Source organism: Oenanthe melanoleuca, chromosome 2, assembly GCF_029582105.1.
Source record: "Oenanthe melanoleuca isolate GR-GAL-2019-014 chromosome 2, OMel1.0, whole genome shotgun sequence".
NCBI lineage: Eukaryota > Metazoa > Chordata > Aves > Passeriformes > Muscicapidae > Oenanthe > Oenanthe melanoleuca.
Window position 1 is genome coordinate 111,398,695 of NC_079335.1, and position 24,701 is coordinate 111,423,395.

The 24,701-nt window shown below is 46.1% G+C and overlaps 1 protein-coding gene across 2 annotated transcripts; it reads right to left on the bottom strand.

The window, feature by feature from the left end:
- Positions 1-509: 509 nt before the first annotated feature.
- NR1D2 (nuclear receptor subfamily 1 group D member 2) lies at positions 510-24,434 on the bottom strand. Of its 2 annotated transcripts, XM_056483681.1 has the most exons (8): positions 24,106-24,434; positions 20,494-20,754; positions 18,485-18,573; positions 17,416-17,560; positions 15,217-15,833; positions 11,826-12,011; positions 7,948-8,158; positions 510-3,566 (listed from the first exon to the last, which is right to left on the bottom strand). In XM_056483681.1, the coding sequence occupies exons 1-8, from the start codon at positions 24,119-24,121 to the stop codon at positions 3,370-3,372; spliced, it is 1,722 nt and encodes a 573-aa protein (XP_056339656.1). In that variant the 5' UTR covers positions 24,122-24,434; the 3' UTR covers positions 510-3,369. The 2 variants fall into 2 exon arrangements, with proteins under 2 accessions (XP_056339656.1, XP_056339655.1); XM_056483680.1 differs by lacking the exon at positions 24,106-24,434 and having other exon boundaries at positions 20,494-20,980.
- Positions 24,435-24,701: the final 267 nt, after the last annotated feature.

Sequence of the window (24,701 nt, forward strand, 5' to 3'; positions counted from 1 at the left end):
AAAAAAGAAAACATTAGATACATTTCCTGGAGAAGCTTCTCTTATCTCCTAAAAGACTGCACATGCTAAACTAGGAAACCAAGCTGGAAAAATAACAGATCTTTGCCCCTCCTGTTCTGTTTTTTCTCTACCTCTCTTATAACCCAAAGACTTGTCTTAACCAAACAGAATGGGGTTTTTTTCAGTTTTATTCTTTGGTGTTTTATCCTTTTCTCAGTTACAAGTTATAATCTCCATATTAATGAAGTGTTTAAAATAATAATTTTCATAACCTACCCCAAAAAACATCCCTGTAACTATAGCAAATGAAGTGCACCAGAAAACCCCATCCAAACACCTGGGAAGACAGAGCAGTAGCACAGACAGGGAGGTGCTGGCTCTCCCTGCTGCTGTGCCCCAGCTCAGCCCCGTGACCTCTCAGCAGCTGATGTTCTCATCCAGAAGAGAATCTCTCCTGCTTTGTTCATCCCAGCGTGCTGTCCTCCCCACAAAGAACACAGACACATAAGTTTAGCTTGCTGACATAATGCCCATATTTAATCTTTTAAAACAAGAACAAAATCAAGAATAAAATCAATAATAGAAATTTCATTTAAGTTCATACAGTACATTAATCTTTCAGCAATGACCCAATCTACAGTACTCAAATGCCTGGCATGAAGTCTATTATCTCAGCATTTAACAAGTGTATAACCAGTGACACAGTAAAAGAAGAGCTCACAATACACAGCTAACACAATGAGTTTAGATTTTCTTCTAAGAGTCCAGCTAGGGTTTGTAATACATGGGTCACTTCTGAACCATACTTTAATCAGCTTTTTGTTCAGTCAATCTGTTTGGGGCTTTTTTTTTTTTTCTGTTATGTGAGTTTTTCCATTATGTACAGGAAGATTATTTCAAATGAAATTGCACAAGTTAGAGTATCTATCTATAGGCATACATGGTCAATCTAACTAAAAAAAATTTAATAAGCAGTAATTACTCAGTCCTGGTTATACATTCCTAAAGGCTTAATAATACAGTTTTAAGAAGAAAAAAAAAATAAAACAAAACACAACAAAACACAGCTGTAGGGTGGCAATCTCTGTAAGAAGCCTTCTTCCCTCCCGAAACAACCAAGGGCTAACTGTACTTTCCATGTCTGAAATGGGGTCTACAAAGAAGTAATTTCAGCAACTAAGTAATAAAAACCGTGTGACTGTGTCCTCTCTAAAGTCTGAATGGCTCGATGCATAATTCAGTGAAGCTCTCAAACAAATAATACTGGCAGGATGCAGACTGTTAACAGAAATTAGGACAATATGCCCCGATAGCACATTTGGGTAGCAGAACTGGATGCAGGAAGGGGCCATTACCCAGAGGTTAGGGCAGGTTGAAGCAGGACAGCCCTGCCTGCAGCAGCTGCAGAGGGGGAAAGGGTGGGCTCTGCTGCTCCTTAGCCAAGGCTGAATTTTCCCCACCTCTCCAAGCACTGCCCTGTCTGCTCTCAGCCCCTTCCTCCTCTCTGAGGCAGAATCCCACAGGCCAGGGGAGCGTGGCAGGGTGCAAGCCCTCCCTCTTCCCATCCCAGATCCTGATGCTCTGCTTCTGCTGCAGCTCCACCAGGGGCAGGAGGCTCCTCTCTCCCCACCGTGGTGCAGGCAGGAGCTCTACAAGCTGGAGGCTTCCTGGGTCCTGGCCCTGACTACCAGGAGCAGATTCCCTCCCAAAAGCAGCTTTAGCCAACACTAGAGACCCAGAGGGCTGCCTCTAAGGCAAGGTAACTGAACCAGGGTGATGGAGCACCTTCTTCCCACATTAGCAAAACATAAACGTAACTAATTAACACAACTGCTTTGACTTCTTTTCATCTCTCTTTTCTGGTGCCAGGTCCTGCTACAAATGGAAAAAACCCCCACAGAGAGCTGCTTTTCCTAGATGGAAAAGCAGCAGAATCTTAAGCCTTGTGGATCTGCTTTGCAATTTGCTACTGGCATAAACAACAAGAAAAAGTCCCATTTGTTTGGTTGGTTTTTGTGGTGTTTTTTTAAGGAAAAAATAAAAAAAAAAAATCCAGACCATCGAATGCACCTTCTCTGCACATCACACACGCTCACATGCACACGCACCAATGGAGAGCTCCAGGAGAACAGGCATGGGAACCACAAAGCCCAAACGGTGAAAAGACTGGGGAATCTCACATTTCTGATTTCAATTCTCATTTAGCAACAAAGCAGCGAAATGATGTACTGCAAGAAATAAACAGTCACAGAACACACATACATCCAAATGCAACCATGGATACATTTTTCCCATTTTTTTCTTTTTCTGATAAACTTTGCTATTCATCTGATAGTTTCTTTCTGGCTGTGCTGAAGTTTTTGAAGAGCATCTAGTGCTTATTTAACCTATATCAGAACACAAGAACCTCAGTGGCAATGGACAATCCATCTCATTAGTGCCACAACCAACCATATATGCTTGAGATTCTCTACAAAACCCTTTTGGAAGTTGAATCTGACTCTGCCTCTTTAGTGCCACTCTTGGTTGTTGTTTTTTTTTTTTAAATTAACAAACACAGCATATTAATGCAAATTTGATGTTTTCTAAAAAATGCTCAGATAATTAGTTCAGCAATATGCAAAGTGCATCTATTTGGTTCTTTCCATAGATCACCTTCTGTTTTAAGTTTAAATTCCTTCACAGTTTAAAATATTGTGAAGAAATTATATGTATACTTTATGTATAGAACTATTTATATACATACACATATATACACACAACTCTGTACTTTATATAGCCATAAACACTCACTACTTAACTATTTATATTATATACACATGGCATGAACACACGCTCAGTGAAGAGTTGGTGCAGGCTGAAACCATTCCATCGGGTTTAATGGAACAACAACAGTGAAACCATGAGTGAGTTATCAAGAGACACGGACACACATCTATTAGATAAGTGAAAGACCAATTAAATCAGCTCTTCCATTTTCCTATTAGCACAGGATTGTTCCCACCCCATTCCATGCTCCATAAGCACATACACAGCTATTCTGCATTCAGTTTACATGAGAGGGCAGTGGTGGTTCTGTTTCCTACATGAAAGGAGAGTCCATATTCACTGGGGCTCACGGCAGCCTCTTCTGCAGGAGTGCAGCACAGCTGGGCACAGCTGGGCCAGGATGCCACGGAGGATCCCGAAGGCTGCGCCGCCATCAGCTGAAAGCACCTGCCAAAGCTTTATTGCATGGTTATGGGACAGCTATCAACTGCTCACAGTCTGTGAACTCTCTCCAACAAGTGGTACAACTGTATAAATACATATTTCAGCACAAAACAGTTTAACACGAGGCAAGTCCAAGTACAAAGGAGACCTAAAGGCCTATGGGTGAACTTTAAAGGCCAGCAGTTCTTCAGAGTGCATGTTGTTTAAGGAACGCAAGTCGGGTAATTTCAAAAGAAGTTTTGTGAAAATAGAGGCTTCATTTGGGTGATTTTTCATAATTAAGGTCCTTAATGCACGGATTAGTGTTTCCTGAAGTGCCTCCACAGAGTTGACATTTTCTATTCCGGAGCGATCTAAACAAAAGGGCAGGGTGAGAGGGAGAGAGGGAGAGAGAGAAATTAAAAAATAGGAGGGTAGGGGGGGAAAAAAAAAAAATTGACTGAACAGACGTAGCCTGCAACATAAAACCAGGGCAGTAAGAATCCCTTACTAAATTAACAAGCACAAGAAGAATCAGACACTTATGCCAGAAGTTTTAAATCACACACCAAAAGTCTTTCAAAGGTTATCTAGCATTAACTTTTCAAAGTACTAAGTTCATGCCAAACTGGCAGCATTCAATCACTATTTCTGTGATCCCTAACCCACGTTTCCAGAGAAGGACAGATTGAAGCAAATGTTTAAATATGTTGCTGAATCACAACTTCCAACTCAAGAAGAAAGACAGGGCACATGAAAGTAAAAATTTCAAACATTTCTTAAGGCTAGATATAGAAACCTAAACTTGAACTGAAGGTTTGAGGAGGAAAACCCACTCAGGACAAGCCACAATTGTTATCTGCACAATGGGATTCTCAGGGGCAAAGGAGTACAAGCATTCCTGTGACTGGGCACTATTTCTGAGCGTGTTCTGAAGCACTTACAAAATGAAACATGATCACCCAAAAATTCCCAGCTGAGGAAAAGAAGAATGTCAACACCAAGACATATATTATGCTCTCACATACTGCACTCCCACCATGCCTGAAGCATTTTTTTCAAGAGAGCTGTATTTAAGAACACACCTGGTATCACTAGATGGAACCTAAGCAAGCAGCTTGAAAGGATGAATTTTTAAGTAAAACATCTCACCTCATAACCATGCACAGTAGCTGTTTTTTCCCCCAAGCTGTAGCTTCTTTTCTTAAAACACTATGTAAATTCAGCAGGGCACATACACAGCCAAGTGACTGGCACAAACAGAAATGTGCTTTGATGTGTACACGTACTTAAGCACTTTGCAGAACTGGGACATGGAATGACAACAGCTTTCTGGAGTAACACTGAGTCAGATCCTACAGCCAGAGTGGGAATCCCTTCCTTATGCTGTCAGTGTCAATCCAATCAGATTGCTCAGGTGAACAGTCTAGGAAGTCCTCCTGGACTACTCAGTGCAGTTCCCTACTGCCACAGGAAAAATTATTACATAATCCACTTAAGTATGCATCTTGAAGCAGCATGTGTTTTGTTCCTTTAGGAAGATTGTTCCAGAGTCTTCTACAATTAGGAGCTCTGATTACTATCAAACAACTTTTGTTAGCACACATTGGACTCTTCTGTGAAAACTGTCCATTAGGTTTGACAGCTGCTGCTGTCCAAGAGAATGTGAGAGGAGACATCTCATTGCCTTTATTTATTAAAGGATCTCTCCTGTTTACCCCCCTGCTCTGCAAAAGCTTTGCTCTATTCTGAGCAGGTACAACGACATTTGCACAGAACACGCCCAACAGAGTTGCACAAGAGCTCTGTACAGTAGAATAGCACTGCCTTGCCTCTGAAGGTGGAAGAATGCAGCCCAGCCTTTTCTGGAAACCTTGGCTGAGTTACTGTAACCTCCTCGCTTCAATTACTCCAAGTCTTTTTCCCTCTCAGTCTACTTCCAGTTGCTCCCAGTGGCCAGCAGATGATTGTGTTAGTATTATGATAGTAAGGGAGAGTAATAGAGGGTGTGTACTTTATATTCTTCTACGACAAAGCAAGACCCTTAGTTAAGGGATTATCTGGTCTCTAGACCTGCACAAACCACATTCCTTCAGCTTTGCTTCCGCCTTGCTTTCTCCTCCTTCAGTGGCCATGATCCACCTTGCCACCTCTCCTCCTTCTTCAACACATCCAGCTAACTGATGCCAGAGGTAAAGCATTCTTTTAATTCTGGAATGGTACCCAGATAATTCCTCAGCCCCACCCAAGTGTGATCCTGCTTTTTATTTCTTTGTCATACGACATGGGAACGAGAGGATGCACAGAGTTACACACAGTTCTTGCTACTACCCCTGCTTCTTCAGCATGTTCTAAATACTCCTCCTGCAAGTGGTTATGCATCCAGTGTTAAGTGGAGATGTTTCTGACAAGTGTTCTTTCATCTAGCAGTATTTAGAGACTTAATTTCCATTGGTGGGTTTTGGTTTTTTCTTAGTTTTAATCAGCTAAAAGTCTTTTATGGGATCTTGAATTAGTGCAGCACGGAACTTTATACTGTGGACCCCTTAATTAGTATTCAACAGTCACACTTCTTTCTGCTTTTGTAACCAATATAAATCTTGACTATTATCTTCCTTTCAGTCTTCTCTTGAATAACTTTCATTCTGAGATGAAAAAGTCATAATGGCCTTTTTCTTCCAACTTCAGCTCTTCTTACATTTACGGCATTTTTTCCTTTGCCTGCATCTCCATGTCATTCTCTCTGATCCTGTTCTTCAACTCTTCATCTCTAATGAAGTGTCACCTCCCCTTACAGGAAATTACTTTTTTGGTTACAGTACTCCTCCAAGAGTGGTATGCAGGGATTTGTCTTTCAAGATCTGTTTAATCAACACATGCCCACAATCCTTCAGTTCTAGGGGCACCTTCTCCTCCTGGCAATCCCTTGCACTGTGAGCATCTTCCCCAGGAATTCTGCTGAGGCCACTTCTGTTCCTCAGTACCTGCCTGAGCGTGAAGCCTGCTTGTTTACTCACTTGTGCAAACAACTGCAGCATTTCAATCCAGTCTCATATAACAGAGTAAAGTTGCTCTGAAAATTTTTGAACTCAGTGATCGTCAGGATTAGCTCTGTGTCTGGAATACAGCCCCAATATTGACTAATAAAGCTGTACTTTATAAAATCCTCTAAAATTTTGTGAAGATGTCCAGGAAGGCTGTGATCAGCCTACAGAGCAGATCACGAGGTAGCTAAGATAGGCAACAATAATATCCAAAGTATGATCTGAAAAATCCCCAGCAACTGCAAGAAGCCTGAATACCAAATACCTTCATTTTCTGTCCTGCTGCATGGCTGACACTGCATGCTGTACATATTACATGCCATCCCTAAGCTGATCCCTGCTGGGAGCTGGCAATCAGCACAGTGCTTTAAAGGCTGGGGAGATGGCACTGTGCTAGAATCACATTTAACAGAACAGATACAGCCACTTAGATTGAAAACAGGTGGCACAGAGAATGAGATATTCTAGGACCCAGGAGCTGAGCAAGCAAGAAGAATGGCTGTAAGCCTAGTTAGAGGGCACAAGAAGGGGAGAGACCTGGTGGTCAGTCCATATTTTAATGGCTGCCTCCAGTTCTTGTCAAGAATTTCCAGAGTGGAAAGGCAACTAAAACCTCAGGTTTCCCCCTGCTACCTGATCATTTTCATTAACAGATGCCATGCTCCCTTCAGATTATAGTGCCATGCTTCCTTCACTCTGCCATTTGTTCTGGCTTTTGAAGCTTGCTAACTCTGTGCCACCCTCTGCTCATTATCACGGCTTACAAACCGAAGAGGCGACAGCTGCCCCGTCCTGTGCTCTGACATTTCAGTTCAGCCATGCATAAAGCTATTAGACTGAACTGTCCTGCCTTGTTACAGAGGCCTTATGTGCCTACAGCACCATGCCTGGGTGCCCCTCCTTGATGACACGTGGGTCTAAATTGCTCATGTGAAAGGGATGCACTTGTTGAAGGAGTTCAGTGCTCCCCAGCTGCTGGCTCGCTGTCTAAGTGGGTGCTGTGAGCATTCCTGCTACCTACCTTTAGAGAGCTTCTTACCCAGCAAGCAGGGATTCTGCATCTTGCATTCCAGGCATTATATGCAGAGCTAATGTGCCTAATTTGAGGCTTGAGATAATACTACAGAAGTAGGTGCTTAATCCTTCTTTGAATCTGGGCCAGGGTGCTTTGTCTATCCAGGGACTGAAACAAGATAGGAGGCTGGTGAAGATGGCAGTGGATTGGCAGCCTTTAGTGGTAAGAAGTCACGATGCAGATGATTGGGCTTTCTTGCTGACATAGGCAGAGATCAAACTGTTGGATTTGGACTTAAGCAAAATACGCAAGAGACTTAAACGACAATACTTGGAAGCAAAAATACCACCTCATCCAATGACCTGTGCTGTGCAAGTCAGGAGTAATTTCAGTGATGCTGTCCTGTAAAACTTAGAGGAGTCAGACAAATAGCATCTAAATGGCCATGGGGCAGCTATTTGTTTTTGCTTTACACACAAAGCAGTAGGAAAACATAAACCCATTGTCACCTTTTTTTAAAAGACAGTATTAGAAAGACTAGGTATGTTAAAAAGTAGGTTACAGGCTGCTACTACCTTAAAACCTACTCAACTGCACTTAAACATGAAATAACAGGGTATACATTTTACAGAAAACTTTTAACAGAGAATCACATTCAATTTTTGGCAAAGGTGGAAGTTAACTTTCTCTCCTTACCAGCAGATACCAGGACAACTGCTGTAAACAAACTCATCTCCTCATCACTAAGTTGCAGGGCATTTAGTTTCTCACTAAATTCAAACATTGAGTTGAGCAGGTCACCAGCTCCCATTGAATGCAAGTCATCCACACTGTACTTCTTGCCACTCAGGAAGGTGACAGTACGTTCCTTTGCATCAAACAAAGATGCAAATCGTACCATTAAAACCTGGTGAAAGAAAAAGGAAGAAAACAAGAACAACAAAACCAGATAAATGTAGGTGCATTTCTAGAAAAGCCAAAGAAAAAATTAAACTTTCTAACATCATTCAAAGTGTCTCTTTAACCATTCTAAAAGCATTCTATACACAATCTGTCAGCATGCTACTGAGCTGCAAAACACAGTGCAAGCTCTGGCCCCATGACCTGAGAGAAACAAACAAATGACAAAATTAGGGAGTGGATGCAGGGGAGGGGCTAAAGCATATGAAAGGCAGGAAAATTAAAATTTAAGCCTCAGACAGCCTGAGCCACACAGATCATGTAATTTATAAATATGCGAGTAGGACAACTTGCTTGAGCCACACAACAGCCAAAGGCATACAGAGCATTCAAAGAAATAGAGATCATTAAAAGAAATGCTTTCCTGGCCACACTCATGAGGAGCAAAATGAAGGTACTGAACCAGATTCTCACTCGGGGTAAAGTGGAGCAGCTCTATGGAAACAATGCTGATTTACACCACCTGATGATCGGGCCCCCAGGCATTCTTTGGAAAAGTACCATGCCACATCACTGTACCCACAGGAATGTTAACAAGCTCTGCTAGAAAGGAGCCACATGGAGAGTTTTAAAAGGCTGGGGAAGCACAGCTTGAGATGGCACCTGGTCTGCAGCAGCTGGGAATACCCCTTTGGTACAAGCACCTGGGCTGGAGCAGTTGAGGTGTGCTAAACTTACCCCTTTGGGCTGAAATTTCTCTTGTGGTTTCTCAGTTGTACTGTGAAATGTTTCCCTCTGGAATGGCTTGTAAACTTTCATTTGCTCATGTTCAACAACCTTACTTACATTTTCAAGGTTTAAGTTGCACAGAACAACCTTCTTATTTGAAGAAAACAAACTAACTGGCATTGGTTAAAACTTCAGACTTGTTGTCATCTCTTGGTGTGACAGTTATCTCTTCTCATTTACCCTATTAACTGCATTAATTCAAATGTTTACTACAGGTGAGAGGAGAACCAGGTTTGCAAAGACTAGTGCCTTTGACAAGCTTAAAGGAACGAGTGCTCAAAACAAATGAAAATGTTTGAGAATTCAAACACTGTTCATGCACATTACACGACTTGCTCCGAAATTTTATGAGCCAAACAACATGCAGCAACCTTGATGGATACAAGAGCACTACATACTATTCACTTGTGTCAGCTAAGCTATCTGTCCTTTGATGACATTAACTACAGAGTGCAGAAACCCATCAGAATACAACAGATGCAGAAGCCATCAGAATACAACAAAAACAGGCAAAGGGCAGGCAGACAAAGCTGAACTTGTGCATTAGCACAGACCCACCAGGTATCCAGCAACCTTTCAGTTCAAAATGGTACTCTCCCTATAGAACTGGGCTTTAAAAACATCTTTAAATAACAGGCAACCAGGATTAATGCTGGTATTCAAAACTGAAGCCCATGAAGTTGTGCTGACTTATTCCTTGGCAAAGACCTCACCTATTTCAATGCCACCATTCTAAATAAGGAAGAACATTTTGCACTATGGCATAGCACAGGATTGATTCATCCCATTTCACTTCAAACCAGGCTCATACCTGCACACACTGAGGACACACCTGATCAATCCTATCACCTGACCAGAGCAGGTCACATAAAAACCTCCACTCTTGGAGGTTACTTGATCACTTCCCCACCAGCTGCAGCCAAATCTGAGTCACTACTCAAAGGGATCCAAGGGCTTTGTTAGCTCTACCACCAGCTACATTTGGAGGGGAGGTGGAGCAGGGCCCACTCAAAAGCAGTCGAGTTCCTTATTTTAGGCTCACTGCCGTTTCTGAGCTGGCTCTCCTAAGAAGCTCTGCAAATGCTGAGCTCCCCAGTACTCCCAGTTCTAAGAGACCTTTTCAGGTTATGTGTGTGTGAATATAAATAGCTGTGCAGCTCCTGCACCAACGCTGTCTCCATGTGTCCTCTTATCCTCAGAGGAACAGGCACTCCTCGAACACGAGCTGCTAAGCAGCCACACCAGACTCTGAGGCAGCACTTTCACTCAGGTTCTTCCACCAACATGCAGACATTGGAACATCCTGGTTCAGTTACCCAGAAGACAGAAATGACCTTGGATGCACCAGGCTTTCAAGATGCTTTTGCCTCTATCGCAATGGCTTCATTAATCTTGTTGTGGATTTTTTGCCACTGTTTGGCAGCCCTATTTTTCCCCCCCCCCCTTGCTAAGATGCCACATAGGCCTTTAACTACAAGTTGTAGCTCACTAACAGGAATCATAAATGTTTCTTATAAATAAATGAATAGTGACAAGCATGCAGCTATACATAATTATTAATTCCCCTGGATATAGAAACCTCCATATCAGCAGTGCTTGTAAATGCATATGAGTGAGGCCTGAGAAAAGCTTCAGGTGAAGCAAGGCCAAGACAAAATGTTTTTACTTGACATTATAGGGACAGTTTAAGCCAAATTTTTCACTCTTCTCCTCCTTTGCAGAGGAAGGAACCAATGTTTTTGTGTAGGGTTAAAGTAATGAAAAATAAAAATACAGCCCCTTCACTACAGGAGTTGTAGATGAATATTAAAAGGTCAAGAATAAGTACAACAGAAAAGAAATATACGACAGTAAAATGAAGGAAACAAGAAAACTAATAGACTCCAGGCAAAAGTCTTCCTGTATAACTTGTACCTTCCAACCCAACAATTACCCATTTTAGAACTGGGCTGTATAAATGCAGACAGAAGACCCAACACATCACATGAGAAATGTCATCATCCCAGGTAAACATAAAATCCAGCATCTCTCTTTGAATGAATAAATCATGTAAACAAGAGCAAAGGCATCACCAATGCTACACTTCCCAGAAAAGCACAGTAACATCAAATACTTGGGACTTCAGCTCCTCTGACTCTCTCTATTCAAATTTCACATTTGAATATTCATGAAATGCATACGGTCTCCAGTAGACACAAGGGTCTGGAAGGACAACTAAAACATGATGTAAAGGTCATCTAGTGAAGGTCACTAATTATAAAACAGCACCAAGCTCAGTGGTATCATTTCCAAATTAATACCACTAATTCACATATACGTCATGACCACAAGTGGATGCAATTAACCACGAGGACCTAGTGGGATTAGTCTAGAGTAAGTCAGGCTGCAGCTGGCACACAGTATCTACAGAGCTGCAGCAGCACAAATAGTTACCATTGTTACTGCATTGGACATGGAAGCGTCAGACACTCCCAAGTTGCCACCAAAGTGGTGACTGGTCAGGATTGGATACTCTGGCTTTTGCAGGAAGCAGAGTGGCACAAGGAAGGACATGCAGAGCAGTAAACACATTCCTCGACAAAACTTTTAAGTCAGTAGACAGCTTTCTAACCCATCCACCCTTCAGATGCAGTACAGCTCCCCAGAGTAAGCTAGAAACCCCTAATTATGCATTTATTAATGCCCAGGTGAAGAAGAGGGACAGGTCACCAAGGTCTGACCTGTCACAGATCCCTTGGACATCAATCCCTCAGAGAACAACACTCAGAGCATCCATGAACAAGCTGGCTTCACCTGATGTAACCCAGCTCCATTTGGTTCTGTTCTTACAGGGTCAGACTGATGCACAGCTTGTCAGGTTTGCAATACACACACAGTGGTCTCACCTCAAAAGTTCCAGCCTTCAGAAGATTGACCTGGTCATGCTGGGAGAGATCTCGGAAACCTGGGATGCGCTTGGCGAACTCCACCACTTCCTTCACTGCAGGAGTAAAACTCAGGGAAAACTCTTCCCAGATTTCATGGCCAGACTTGTTTGGGTCCACATGGGGAGTCTTACTCATTGGGCAGACCTGATGTTTGCAAAACACAGACAGAGAACAACTTTTAAAGGTGCAATTCCAAATGCTGACAAATACTTAAAAGAAACGTTTATTATTCAACAAAACTTTGCAATAACGATACAGAAAAAAAAAAAAACAGTATTCCACAATCAATTCCCAAAGAAACTGGATTTCTTTCTCTTGCTTTAAAACAAACAAGAAAAAAATCCATGGGATTGTTAGCAATCTGTTTATAAACCTACTAACTTCAGAACCTACAACACTGTATACTGCAAAAGACCTGGCAGAACCAAGGTTATGCTATTCTTCCCTGACCTCAACTGATCTGGTCTGACATCTGAATTTCTCTTTACTTGTATTATCCCTGTAATTTCACAGTAAACTGTGATTTCACAATCAATCAGTTGCAATCTCACAGTCACAATGACATTCATTCTCCCACCTTTCTTGTTTTGCAGGCAACTGAAGTGCTTCAGTCAAGGTGACAAAGATGTCAATACCAGAGCAAGAAAGCAAGCCTTGGTTTCCTGACTCACACGTCTACACCTTCATTACAAGGATAACCCTCTTCTGCAAGTTTGCTTTTACTTGTATCACTGAAGGAGGAACTGGTATTCCAGTATTTCTCAGTCACAAGATGACAAAGTGCTCTTTCTTTTATACAAACATACAGCAATTTTTGTCGGAAAGCTGAATCCATTACATTGAGATCAGATGTATCAGTTGGGGCTGACTGCCAATAAATTCCCTCTGCAAGAGCCAACCAGAAGCTCTGCGATATTTTCAGTTCTAGCTTCTAAAATTTACATCTTTTAATGAAGCTTAAACCTTTTAGTATTCATTTCACCTGCCATCATCAAGGACAAAAATTCCTTTTAAGTATTCCTCACAAGTGTACTAAATGGTCTGTGTAATCCTACATAATGTCAGCAAAACAAAGAAAAAACAGTGAAATAGATTAGCAATTCCTCAGAGCTGTGCTGTTTTTGCAGGGCATCTTAAATATGGTAATTGCCTAGCAATTCTTTGCGTGGGAAGTCCTAAGATTACAAGACTATAATATTTTGGCAAAAGGAAAGGTCTAGGCACACAACCAGAAGGGCAGCAGATGCCAACCACTGCTTTGCCTGTGGTATTGCAATGGTTCACATAGGTATTGTTATAAATACAGCACTGAAAATAAGAAATCTCTGATTCAGTACCCTGCTCTGCAATGGATACAAAAATCACCTTAACTTCTCACTGTACAACAGCACAGCCTTACCCAAAGGCACTCAGTCCCAAGGGCAAACTACCACCTCCACACCCAGTGCACTGCGTCTGTGGTCTCCTGACAGACCTCTGCCCAAGAATCAGAGCATCTCAAATCAGAAGAGCCCCATAAGGATTGAGTCCAACTCTGTGCTCCTTGCAGAACCACCTAAAACTAAACCATATTCCTAAGAGTGCCATCCAGGCACTCCCTGAACTCTGACAGTTCCTATGGAACTTCCTATGGAAGAAGCTGTCAGCTTGTACAGTCACCAGTTCTCTTCAGAGGAACCTTTTCAGGAATGACCTGTTCTGCTTTTCTGATTACAGGGGTATTGAGTAAAAACCACCAAACTCCTGAACATCTGCCTCCATACTGGTTCAGAGCCTAACTACTTGCCCTTACTGCTGCTGACTCATTTTGGTGAGATCCTGAACTCTTTGAGTTCTTGGGCAAAACCCTCACCCGTATCAGGGATGTGGGGCGGGGAGGGGGAGCTGCAGTGCTCTGCTGGATTTGGTTTTGTCTCCTCATCACTGACTAACTCCTGCCTGCAGCTGCCATGCACAGGTCAAACTGACTGGTTGGGGCTCTGCAAGGCAGAGCAGCACCACTCCCTGCCCACCCATACTGACAGGTTTAACCTCTGCTTCTCAGGAGCGCCAAGAATGCTGCAGTGACACCACATACTTTCCCTGCAAGGAAGAAAGGCTGGGAATTGTTATTTGCCACGATGCAGTGCCTGGAGTCTGCAATTAAGGTCAGACCCTGCTAGGGATGGCATGGTCTATATATGCAGTAGACAAAGAAGGGTTTAAAAAAAAAAAAAAAACCAGCAACAAAAAAGTCCCCACGGAAATGCAGCATCAAAATAAACACCTTCACTGTGGAGACCTTTGGGGGTCTCCAAGAACCTGTGAAAGATCTTCACAAAGTAGGAGGAAGAAAAGCACCGGCAGCTGAAGTACTTCAGAAAGGTCAGGGGCTCGCGCTGCGCACCAGGAGCGCAGGATGAGAACGAGGATGTTATGTTCTCTCATCCCAGGCAGCTCCAGTGATAAAGAGAAGGACAATCTATTTTAAGGGGCTTACAGAACTGCTTGCCTGAATGGCAGAGAAACAGCAGGTGCAAGGCAAATGAGAGGGACCTGTTAAGCAAAGGCAAAAAAAAAAAAAAAACTCCAACCAAACCAAACCAACAACCATATGCAAAAAACCAGGAAGCATCCTTGTTAGGAATTCAGTGAGAAAATACTCCAGCAATGTCATCTGAGGTACCCAGAAGCGTGTGCAGAACCTCACTTGCATAAGTACTACAGAAAAGACCCTGAACTTCTCTCTAATGGTTCAGCTGTGCATCTTCCTCCTGCCTCTGTTCAGATCTGAAGATGTTCTACTGTGAAAAGGATGCGTAGCCTGTGGACCTCATCGAAACAAAACAAATCAAAAGATCCGCATCACCAAAAAAACCATCCTGCCTACCCTGCAACAGATTTCAGAACCCATACTAAGGCCTGCAGACTGGCTTAAAATCCTAGGCCTGGGGTTTTACCCCAGAAATTTGCTCCGAATACCCCTAAAGAAAATACAGTACATCTGACTATATAGATTATTTGAAAGTGAAATCTTCAAAAGGACTGAGTAAAAATAAACTCCTACTTTAATTTTGAATTCAAGACACATAAAAACCCATGACTTTTTTTTCAACCAATACTCTTTGACATTATTTTACTTTCAGTTAGCTAAAAATCAAGCCAAGAAACCGCATCACCTGTATGATTTCAAATCCTTCACACCTTGAGCTAATTTTGTCCTTCATCACAATTTGCACTACCAAACTTGTGTCCCCCTTTAAAGTTTCTGCAGTTGTGCCAACAGCCTGCAGCTTCACCAACTACTGAGACACAGCTGGATCACACCCACCAACAAGTAAGTCAAACCAAACAACTGATGTCAACATACCAGATGCATTCTTCCTCCAGTGCTGCAAGAGTAAGTGGTATTCTTGTTTGGAGAAAAGCCATCCTCTGGGATCCTCTCACACATTCTCTGAGCATACCCACTGGTGAAGTTCATGCAGGGGCTGTTTGTGAAGCACACGGCGTGCCCGCTGGGGTAGTGCACTGTGCTTCTCCCCTTGTACTGTCCACCAAGGTGCTGCTCCCTTTCAGGGTACTGGGGGCCACCAAGGCCACCAACACAGTGCTCACTGCTCAAGATGTACTGCTCGGTGCTCTTTGACACCCTCTCCCCACTCTGGGGCTGCATCATCTCTGCTGGGTTTTGGGACTGTTCTTGGTTGTAGAGGAAAGTGTCTTTGTGGGCCCTAGTGACCATGCCAATCACCTCCTCCTTAGCCATGTCAGCACTAGGAGGGGGAGAAGCGCTCTTGATGGTTTCCCGCTCTTGTTTGGGCTTGGAGGAAAGATCTTCTTGAGGTGCTTGGTCTTGATGTTCTGTTAATGCTTCATTGGGCAAGTGACCACTGAACTGACTGTTCATCATGGTTTTCATGGCACTCTGCATTTCAATCAACATCCTCTGCTTTTCACGTTTGGGAATGCGGCCAAATCGAACAGCTACCGAGGTGGAGAAATGGACAGTGGTGGAAAGGGGAGGAGGGAAAAAAAAAGAAAAAAAGTCAGTCCTGAAAGTGTTAGCAGGAACACATAAAATACACACCCCAACAAAAAATCCTGCCTCTTAAGGCAAGATTTTAACTGCTCTCACCAATGCTACAGCAGGGGTATTGCCAGTAAAGCCAAAGAGCATAGGCATAGGACTGGTATGAACACAAATGTATGCTGTTGTTTGCACACAGGGAGAAGGCAGCTCTAAAGCACAGCCTGCAATACCTTTTCCCCTTTTGCCTCAAACCTGGCTATGCAGTACACACACAGTGGTGTTAACTGACAAAGTGTCAGGCTTTAAGATTGGATCTATTAAATCAGCACAACATCATCAGCTGACAATTAGCTGAATGTAAACACAGCTCATATCATCTTTGCATGAAAGTCCTACAAGGCAGGTCCTCACGGACCAATTACGTAACTTACCAAAACAAGAGAATCAATGCTGAACAAAGCTTACCTTGGGAAAACTTTCTTGATTACTTTGCCTTGACAAGGACATTTTCTGCTGGCAAGGGGATGGGCATCATTGTGGCTGCAGCACTTTTGACCCTGTCCTAGGGAATCTACAACTGCCTCTCCCACCCTGTCCAACCACAGCTGCACAAGGGCTTATAACCAGTTTCGACTGATGTAATTATGCTCGTGCAGTAGTCCATCATTAATGTAACTAAGTCTCTTTCATTAAAGCAGGTGCAACCTTGTGCACAAACAAGCGCCTAGGGGATGAAATAACTCCTATGCACGACAAGAACTCAGAACAATTATTTAAAATAAGTTCTAACACTCCACCCACTAAATTGTTAACAGCCCGAGATTCCTACTTCTTGTGAAATAAACACCCAGAGAAAATTAAAAAGTGAAACAGAAGGAGGAGTTCTGGCTGTGGCAGTAAGCTGTAGCAGAAATGAACTACACTTTCAGCATTATTTATTAAAATGTCACAAGGAGTGGACAGCCAGCAAGGTGGTCAGAGACACTGACCAACATCACCATTTCCTCCTTGCCTTTCCTCTCCCTCTACAAAAAGAAAAAAGGGGGAAAAAAAAAAGGAGCAAGACACATGCTCATCCTATGCACCCAAAGCTAACTCTTTAGACTCTGTGGTGACTACTCTAAAGCTATCAGGTTGGGCATAATTCCCTTTCATTGAAAAAGCAATAGTAACAAAAGAAAACAGAAAAAACAAAGAAAAAAAAAAGAAAAATATGAGTCTTTTTCATATTCAGGTAGGATACAGCTGTAAGTCTTAACATTAAACCAAAATTGAGACACTTGTTATAACCATCCCCCTAGCAGGCCACTGCAGCACATCCCACTGCACCAGCTCCACAGGCAGGAGGACAGCTCTGCAGCTGCCCAGGACACTCATGGAGCAAGAAGGCAAGCTGAACTAAATGCTCTCAGACTGGGAACCTCTCCTTGACAATTGGCTTGGCTGCATCATCTGCCATTAAGACCCTCAGCAATTGTTTTTGAGGTGGGCAGCAGATTCCCTCTCAGAGGATCCCTGCTCAGTACAGGAACGTACCATCTCTTGACATCCCAACAGACAGGCATTTTTTGAAACGACACTGCTGGCATCTGTTCCTATTCATTCTCATTATAGAGCAGTTGTTATTCTTCAAGCACTTCTTATACTGGATGTTTTGCTGAATGCTTCTTCTGAAAAATCCCTGTAAACAAGCAAAAAAACCCCACAACTATCATTACAGCACATGTCAAATCCTTCCACCAAGACTCATCTCTCTGCGAGCAGAGACAGTTAACCTTACTGCATCACATCAGCTGCTTCAGAGCCATCAGACCCAGGAGATTTTAAAGAACTTGGCACTCTTCATGACTTACTTCCCCTTTGTGTGTGATCTGTATGTAATGTGAACTAGTTATGATTTCTAACTACAGAAGATGCCCAGTTGTTTCCTGCATAGTCAGCATCCAAGACCAAAGTATCTCCAATATTACTTCTATCACTGTACCAACAGCTCCTAAGAACTCAAACACCTATGACATCAAGTGCAAAGAGGGGAATCAAAATAATATCTTTTGACTTCCATCTCTGCAGTTTGGCAACAAAACCATCCTGCTGCACCACGTGACCTTCAAAGGTGATTTTTTCACATAACACTTTATGCTATAAAGCTCCTTCACAGGATATAACATTTGCAATATTACAGATTAAGAAAATACCTATCTAGTTCTGGCTTTCCCTGTGTAAAGAATTGCTCTGCCAAAGCTGTTTTGCTCTGTGTCCCAACCTAGGTGACAACTCACACCCACTATCTCTTAATGCAATTAACATGCACATGTCTTGCGTGACATGGTCCTTACCACCTCAGCTTCCAGTTTGTGCTCTCTGCTGTGCGCTCCAAGTCAGGCAGCATTGGACAAGGGGTGGGAACAGAAAGTACTGCAGAGTTTGGAAAATGCTGTGTATTGCTAAGTGGTTTGCCTGTTCCCTACAGCTTCTCAAATTTCTCATATTTAACAGACAATTATATCGAATTTTTTTTTTTTTTTTTGGCAGTATCACCCCTTTTCCCCTACGGGGAGAACTTGAGCATTTCACCAGCAGAAAGGTGAGCAGAAATATAGCTCACCTTGCAGCCCTCACAGGCATGAACACCATAATGAAATCCTGAAGCGACATCTCCACAGACTTTGCAAAGAAGAACCATGCCATTAAATTCTAGAATCAAACAAAAAAGTCAAGGATATAGAAACCAATGACGACTGCAGGAGTATGTTTCCAGCTTTTAAAACCTGGACTTAAATCGAAATATGTCAGGTCAGTTCAACACATGAAAAAATACAGAACAGACAACATGAACGTACAAATGCCCTGAACAGTTCAGAAGGTACCAGTGCAAGGGTGGGGGGAAAAGAGGACAAACACGAAGCACTCAAACAAACAGGGAGAAAGCACATATTCACTGGGCTTTCAAACAGAGTAGCATTGCACTCAGCAGCAGAAAAAGAAAGTCTGCTTACATTTAAGCACTTTTAAAAGGACCATTCAGTTAACTAGGCCACCAAAGTTCAGGCTCAATCTGTTTTTTCCATCAGGACAAGAAAGCCTATGAAAGACTTTCCCCAACAGAGAATAAACGCTTTTTCTTAAAAACCAGAAATACTAAAGGACACTATAATATATTCAACATTAGCCATACACTGTAACTATTTGGTAACAATTTAGGACTGGTAACTCAGCCATACCTACATATGTAGAGACGACTCATTTGAGTGCATATCCAGAATGGCTTGCACACTTCAACTTGAAAATACCTTCTCAATCCTGTAAAAATGCTCATGGTTTGGGTTTTTAAAGTTTTTCCCCCATCTATTTAATTTCAGCTTGTCAATAAATTTTTTTGCAAGTCCTAAGTGCTGTCTAACATTGGTTTCACTGAAGCCAATGGGAATTTTACCAGTGAGTTCAGTAACCACAAAGTTACCTTAGAGACAGCTGGAAATACTCTCACAGAAACATATTCTACCAGAAAAGTAACTTATTTGACATTTGGGTTTCATTTGTAAAAAGGAACTAAAACATTTTTTTAAGGTTTTCAAAAAGAAAAAGAACCAAACCACTACTTTTTCCCTTTTTTTCAACATTTAGCACTGAGCTAAAGAAGTTACCTATCTGAACAATTTACAACAGGTTTCATTTTAGGAACCTCTGCCCTGATATCAAGAACACAGTTACTAGAGGATTTTTAAGTAAAGATTCTTACTAAGAGCTTAGGGTAGGAACACTTAAAAAAAAACCCCAACAACAAACCAACAAGAAAACACTACTTGAGGTAGAACTACTAGACCCCTACTCTAGCTTCATAACAATCCAAAATGATAAAACAATTCTGCCAGTAAAAGAATTGAGCCTCCAAAAGACTAAATTCCAGCTGTTTGCTGAATCACTCATTCCAGTACTTATTTGAACCTGCCCTTCCAAAACTGTTCAAATATACTTCTCTACCACTGATCTTTTCTGATTATCAAAATAAGTGTGAAGTAAATACGTGGAGATAGATTGTTATATGTATTTCAAAAGGTGATCCTTTAGTTCCAGTTTACAAGTATTTTATTTTTCACATCCACATAATTATATCTTGGAATCAAAAAGATAACTGTTCCACCCACAACTATAAAAGTATTATGCTTGGGTAATTAATTTATTTTGTTCCTCACAGCTGGGGGGGAGGGAAGGTGAAGGGGCAGGGCACAGAGTATGAAAGAACAGAGAAACTAGATTTCCAAGACAGCTCCATAAATACTCTCGAAGGCAACTTCTGATTGTATTACCTTTACTTCTTCACTTCTTTTTAACCAAGACTTTGATTTTACTAAGATCAGTTTTCACTAGTGAAGATTGGAAGTAAAGCTGGACTGTATTTATGGACTGTTTGAAGTTGGCAGCAATGGGACCCCGATTGTATTAGCATTTGTATGGCAATACCATATGCATTACCACACACACAATGCCAAAAGCTACAAATGGAGGCTTTGCTATGCACCTACACCACAAGGCAAAGGGAGACCTGGCTGTAACACACAGGGCTGTGATACGCAAGGGGAAGACGGTGTTTTCAGGAACTGGCACCAAACATACTTGTGACTCCATTATGGCCTTTTGTCAAACCAGCAACACTCGGCTGGTTTGTTTTAACAGTCTCCTCCAGCCGATCGCTCCGGGGCGCCCCGTCAGAGCCTTCACTGCTCCGGCCATTGCATCCGCCGTCCGAGGAGGAGCTGTTTGGAGGGGATGGCACGGGCGAAGAGGACGACTGGAAACCGCTGTCTGAGCTCTCGCTGTGACATGAGGCTGGGCTAGATGCCGAGCTCGAAGAGCTGATGTAAGCTATCACACCCCCTAAGGCAAGAAAAAAAGGCAGCACGTAGTGACATAACCAGCAGACATGCACCGCTGCCATGTGAGCCACACCGTGACCCAGCACCACCAGATCAGCCATTACGTGCTCCTGGGAGCACTCCTCTCCCTCCCTCCCTCTCTCCCTCAAGCTTGTTTGCCTCATGCGTTTTCTCAGGCTGATCTCCCAGTCTGCCCCATCCCCTTCTCCCATCGTATCAACCTCCTCTGGCCCAGGCTGAGATGAAATGGCATAACCTAAAGACGGAGCAACAAGCCATGGAGCTGGAAGGATGGGGTGGCAGGGACCGGGCATGGAGTGACCCGCAGAGGGCTTCCCTGGCCACCTCTGAGCACAGCTCATCTGGAGCCACAGCAAAGACAGCATCTCAGAGCGCTGCGGAGCCAGAATGCAAACAAGCTAGGTTAGGGACAGAAATAGGGCAGAGAGAAAGACTTCATGCAGGCTACGCGCCAGAGGCACAGAAAGGAAGGGCTGGGAGGTGCTCACGATGCAGAAGGGAAGGGGGAAAAGCAAGGAAATAGCACTGCAGTCTGGTTAGCCTACTGAACGCCATTTGTCCCACTGCAAGCCTTTGTAGCGTTTCTAGCAGCAGCTAAACTCCAATGCCAGGCTGCTATTTGCAAACAGCCTCTGTCCTGCCGCGTCTTGCAATCTGACACACTTGAGAGTCCCTCAGATGAAACAGCTTTTTGTCCTCAGGCAGACCTGGGAGCAGTTCTGGCTTTTCACAGGCTCCTTCTTCTTGCTCGTAAGCAAGAGAAATTGTTTGCACTTCTATGAGTTTGTCTCCAAGACTCAGCATTTCAAAAGGTCAATATAAAAACATTTGATATTTCACACAAGAATTTCAAAAGCCATAGCCACGAAACTGTTTAAATAAATTACACTCAGTATGTCCTACATTTTATGCCTCTATTGCTCAGTGGACTCCCTTCACTGATGACTCAGGACATTGCAGCAAGGAACTCCACACACCAGTAAGAACTCAAAACTTTAGAAGGGCCATGCACAGCCTGCCTTTGGAGGAAAAAGGCACTGGTGTCTGTAGAGTCCTTGATCAACTGAATTGGCACAGCAGGCAGAGGCTGTAGCATCTTACATCAGCCATACCCTCCTCACAGATAAAAGCAGTGGTCTTATACAATCCTGGAAACACCGCTGCTTGCAGGGAACAATTCTGCCTTACAAATTCTCAATACTTTTATAACGGTCCTCTTAGCACCTCTGCAGCAGCAAATCTGGCCCACTTCCTCTTCAGCATTTCATGTTTTCCTACCAAGGAAACCCTTGGCAGGAGGGTTCCCTGAAGAGCACGCAGCCCAGGAGCAGAAGTCAGACCGAGGGGACATGTGACACGTGCAGGACACACGGACTGCTGCTCACGTTCCCAGACACCCATGTCCCTGCACCCTGCCACTGGGGGTGTACCCGCACTGATTTTTTTTTTTTTTTTTTTTTCCCCAGAAATCCTCCACACAGCACAACACGCATTCTGGATCAGGTTTTCAGAGAAAGGAGGATTGGCAAGGGAGGGGTCACGGGTTCAGCCGTGGCTTGAGAAACAAGGCATCACAAGCCACCCGTGCGGGGCTAAGACACCACCTGTTTGACAAAGCCTGTGCCATCCCCCAGCGCCGCACGCGCCTCTGCCAGGTGCCAGGTCAAAGCTCACTGTTCACCTGGCCCAGGGAGGCACCAGGCTTCTCAGCAGGCGCCATCCTTATCGGCAAGGGGCAGATCGGGACACGCCAGCACAGCCCCTGCAGCCAACTCCACGTTTCTCCACGCTGCCACCGCGCCCCATTATCTTTAAACCCTGCTCGTAAAAGAGATGCTCTTTTCCCTCAAGGGTAAGGCCAATGTCACAGAGGAGGGAGCACGGAAAGCGTGTGCCTGTGGGGGAGTTTCACCCCTCTTCTCCTTAGGGCTGGCGGAGCGCCAGGTAGCTGGGCTGCTCTGGCACCCCAGAGAGCTTGGCAGTCTCGCCAGCGTCACAGCCGCGATTCCTCGTATTTTTCTGTTATTTTAGAAGCTGCACTTCCCCGTGAACCCTGGTTTTGTTTGGTCAGCAGTCAGAAGTTGACTCTCTCACAGAGCACAGGGTGACATCTCGGAACAAAGAGCACAGACACGGAGCACGTACGCGCGCACACGGCTGCTGGCACGGCAGAAAGGGGGTACCGGGGCGCCCGGTGAAGGCAGCCCCGGATCCGGGAACTGCCAGGGATTTTCTCAGGGAACCCACCTGCCGGAGGGTGGTGACATGAGTCATCTGGGCTACGCGGAGCCGCGCCACGGCCGCTGCGGCGGCGGCACCCCCGGCTGAGTGACACGGACCCTTCGGGCTCTGCCAGGCGGGACTCACGCTGGGGAGGGGGCGGGGGGCACGGCAGCGAGCTGCTATTTCATTAACACGGAGATCCGGGAAGCGGTACCGCCGCAGGGGCAGGGAGCCGGCGGGGCGATCAAACCGGCCCCCGGGACGCTGCGGCAGCGGGGGCTCCCGGCGGCACCCCCGATCTCCCCGGCTGACAAAGCGGGAAGGGAGCGGGGAGCGCGGCCGCCGTGCCCGCAGCCGCCCTCCCGCCTCACCCCATTCCGCCGCACCGGGGCTGCGGCGTTTCCCTGCCGCGGTCACGCGGCGCCGGGGCTGGGAGAGCGGGGCCCGCCCCGCGCTGCCCCCGGGCCGCCCCCTCCCCGTTACACAACACCGCCCCCGCGCTCCGCGCCGGGCCGCGTGCCGCCGCCGCCGCACACGGCCGCACCGCGTGTCCCGCCGCGACCCCGCGCGCTCCCCCGCGCCGCGCCGCGCCGCCGGGCTCCCCCCGCCCCCCGCGCTCCGCCGCGGCGGGGGCGGGGCCGCGGGAGCCGCGGGGGCGGGGCCGCCCGGCGCCGCAGCAGCAGCGGCGCGGCCCCACGTGTCCCCGGCGCGCCCCCGCCGCCGCCGCCGCCCCGAATGTAGGTCACCAAAACAGCGGCCGCCCGCCCGCCCGCGCGCCTCACGTGTCCGCGCCGCTCGCCGCCCCGCGCCGCCGCCCCGCCGCTATTATGCAATGCGCGCGTCACCGCCCCGCGCGGCCAATGAGCGGGCGCGCCGCGCGGAACGTAAACACAGCGCGCACATGGCTCGCCCGGCGGGTCCATGTGAGGCGGCGCGGGGCCGTCCCGGCCACCAGCGGGGCCGCGGCCGGGCAGCGCCGCCGCCCGCCGCGCTCCCCCCGCCCCGCCGCGCCCCGGCCGCCCCCCGCCCGCGCCCCCGCGCCCGCCCGGCCCCGCGGGACCCCCCGCACGGCCGCCCCCCGCCTCCCGCCGCGGCCGACCCCGCTTACCCGCGCTGACTTCCATGGCGGCCTCCTCCCGCAGGGGCACGGGCGGCGCCGCGCTGGGTTCCGCCGGGGCCGGCTCGGCTCCGGTCGGCGCGGCGCGGCTCCGCTCGGTCCTTGTCTTCCCAGCTCCGTGTCCCCGCCGCAGCGCTACATGCAGCCGGCGGGAGGCAGCCAGGCAGGGAGGGAGGGAGGGAGGCGGCCGCGCTGTCTCCTGTCAGAGCAGCGGGTGCGCGTCCCCGCCGCGGCGCCCTCCCCTTTACAACAAAAGCGCTCTCGGGGAGCCGCGCAGAGCGAGTGCGGCACGGCCGCCCGCCCCGCCCCGCCTCCGGCCCGCCCCGCCCGGCCGCCCCGCCCCGGCCCGGCCGCCCCCCTCACCCAGTGACACACTTTCCGCGCCGGCCGCCCCGCTCACGTGCGGCGGGAGCGTGCGGGAGAGCGGGGCACTGCGGCGGGGCCGCGCACCGGGCCGGGCCCCCGCCCCTCCGCTCGGGGCAGCCCCCCGGGGGCACCGGCGCTGCCCGCCGCGGCTGTCGGCTGCTGCTCCGCCGGGCGCCGGCAGGAAATGCCACCGCTGTGACTGCCGCAGCTGACGGGCTCGC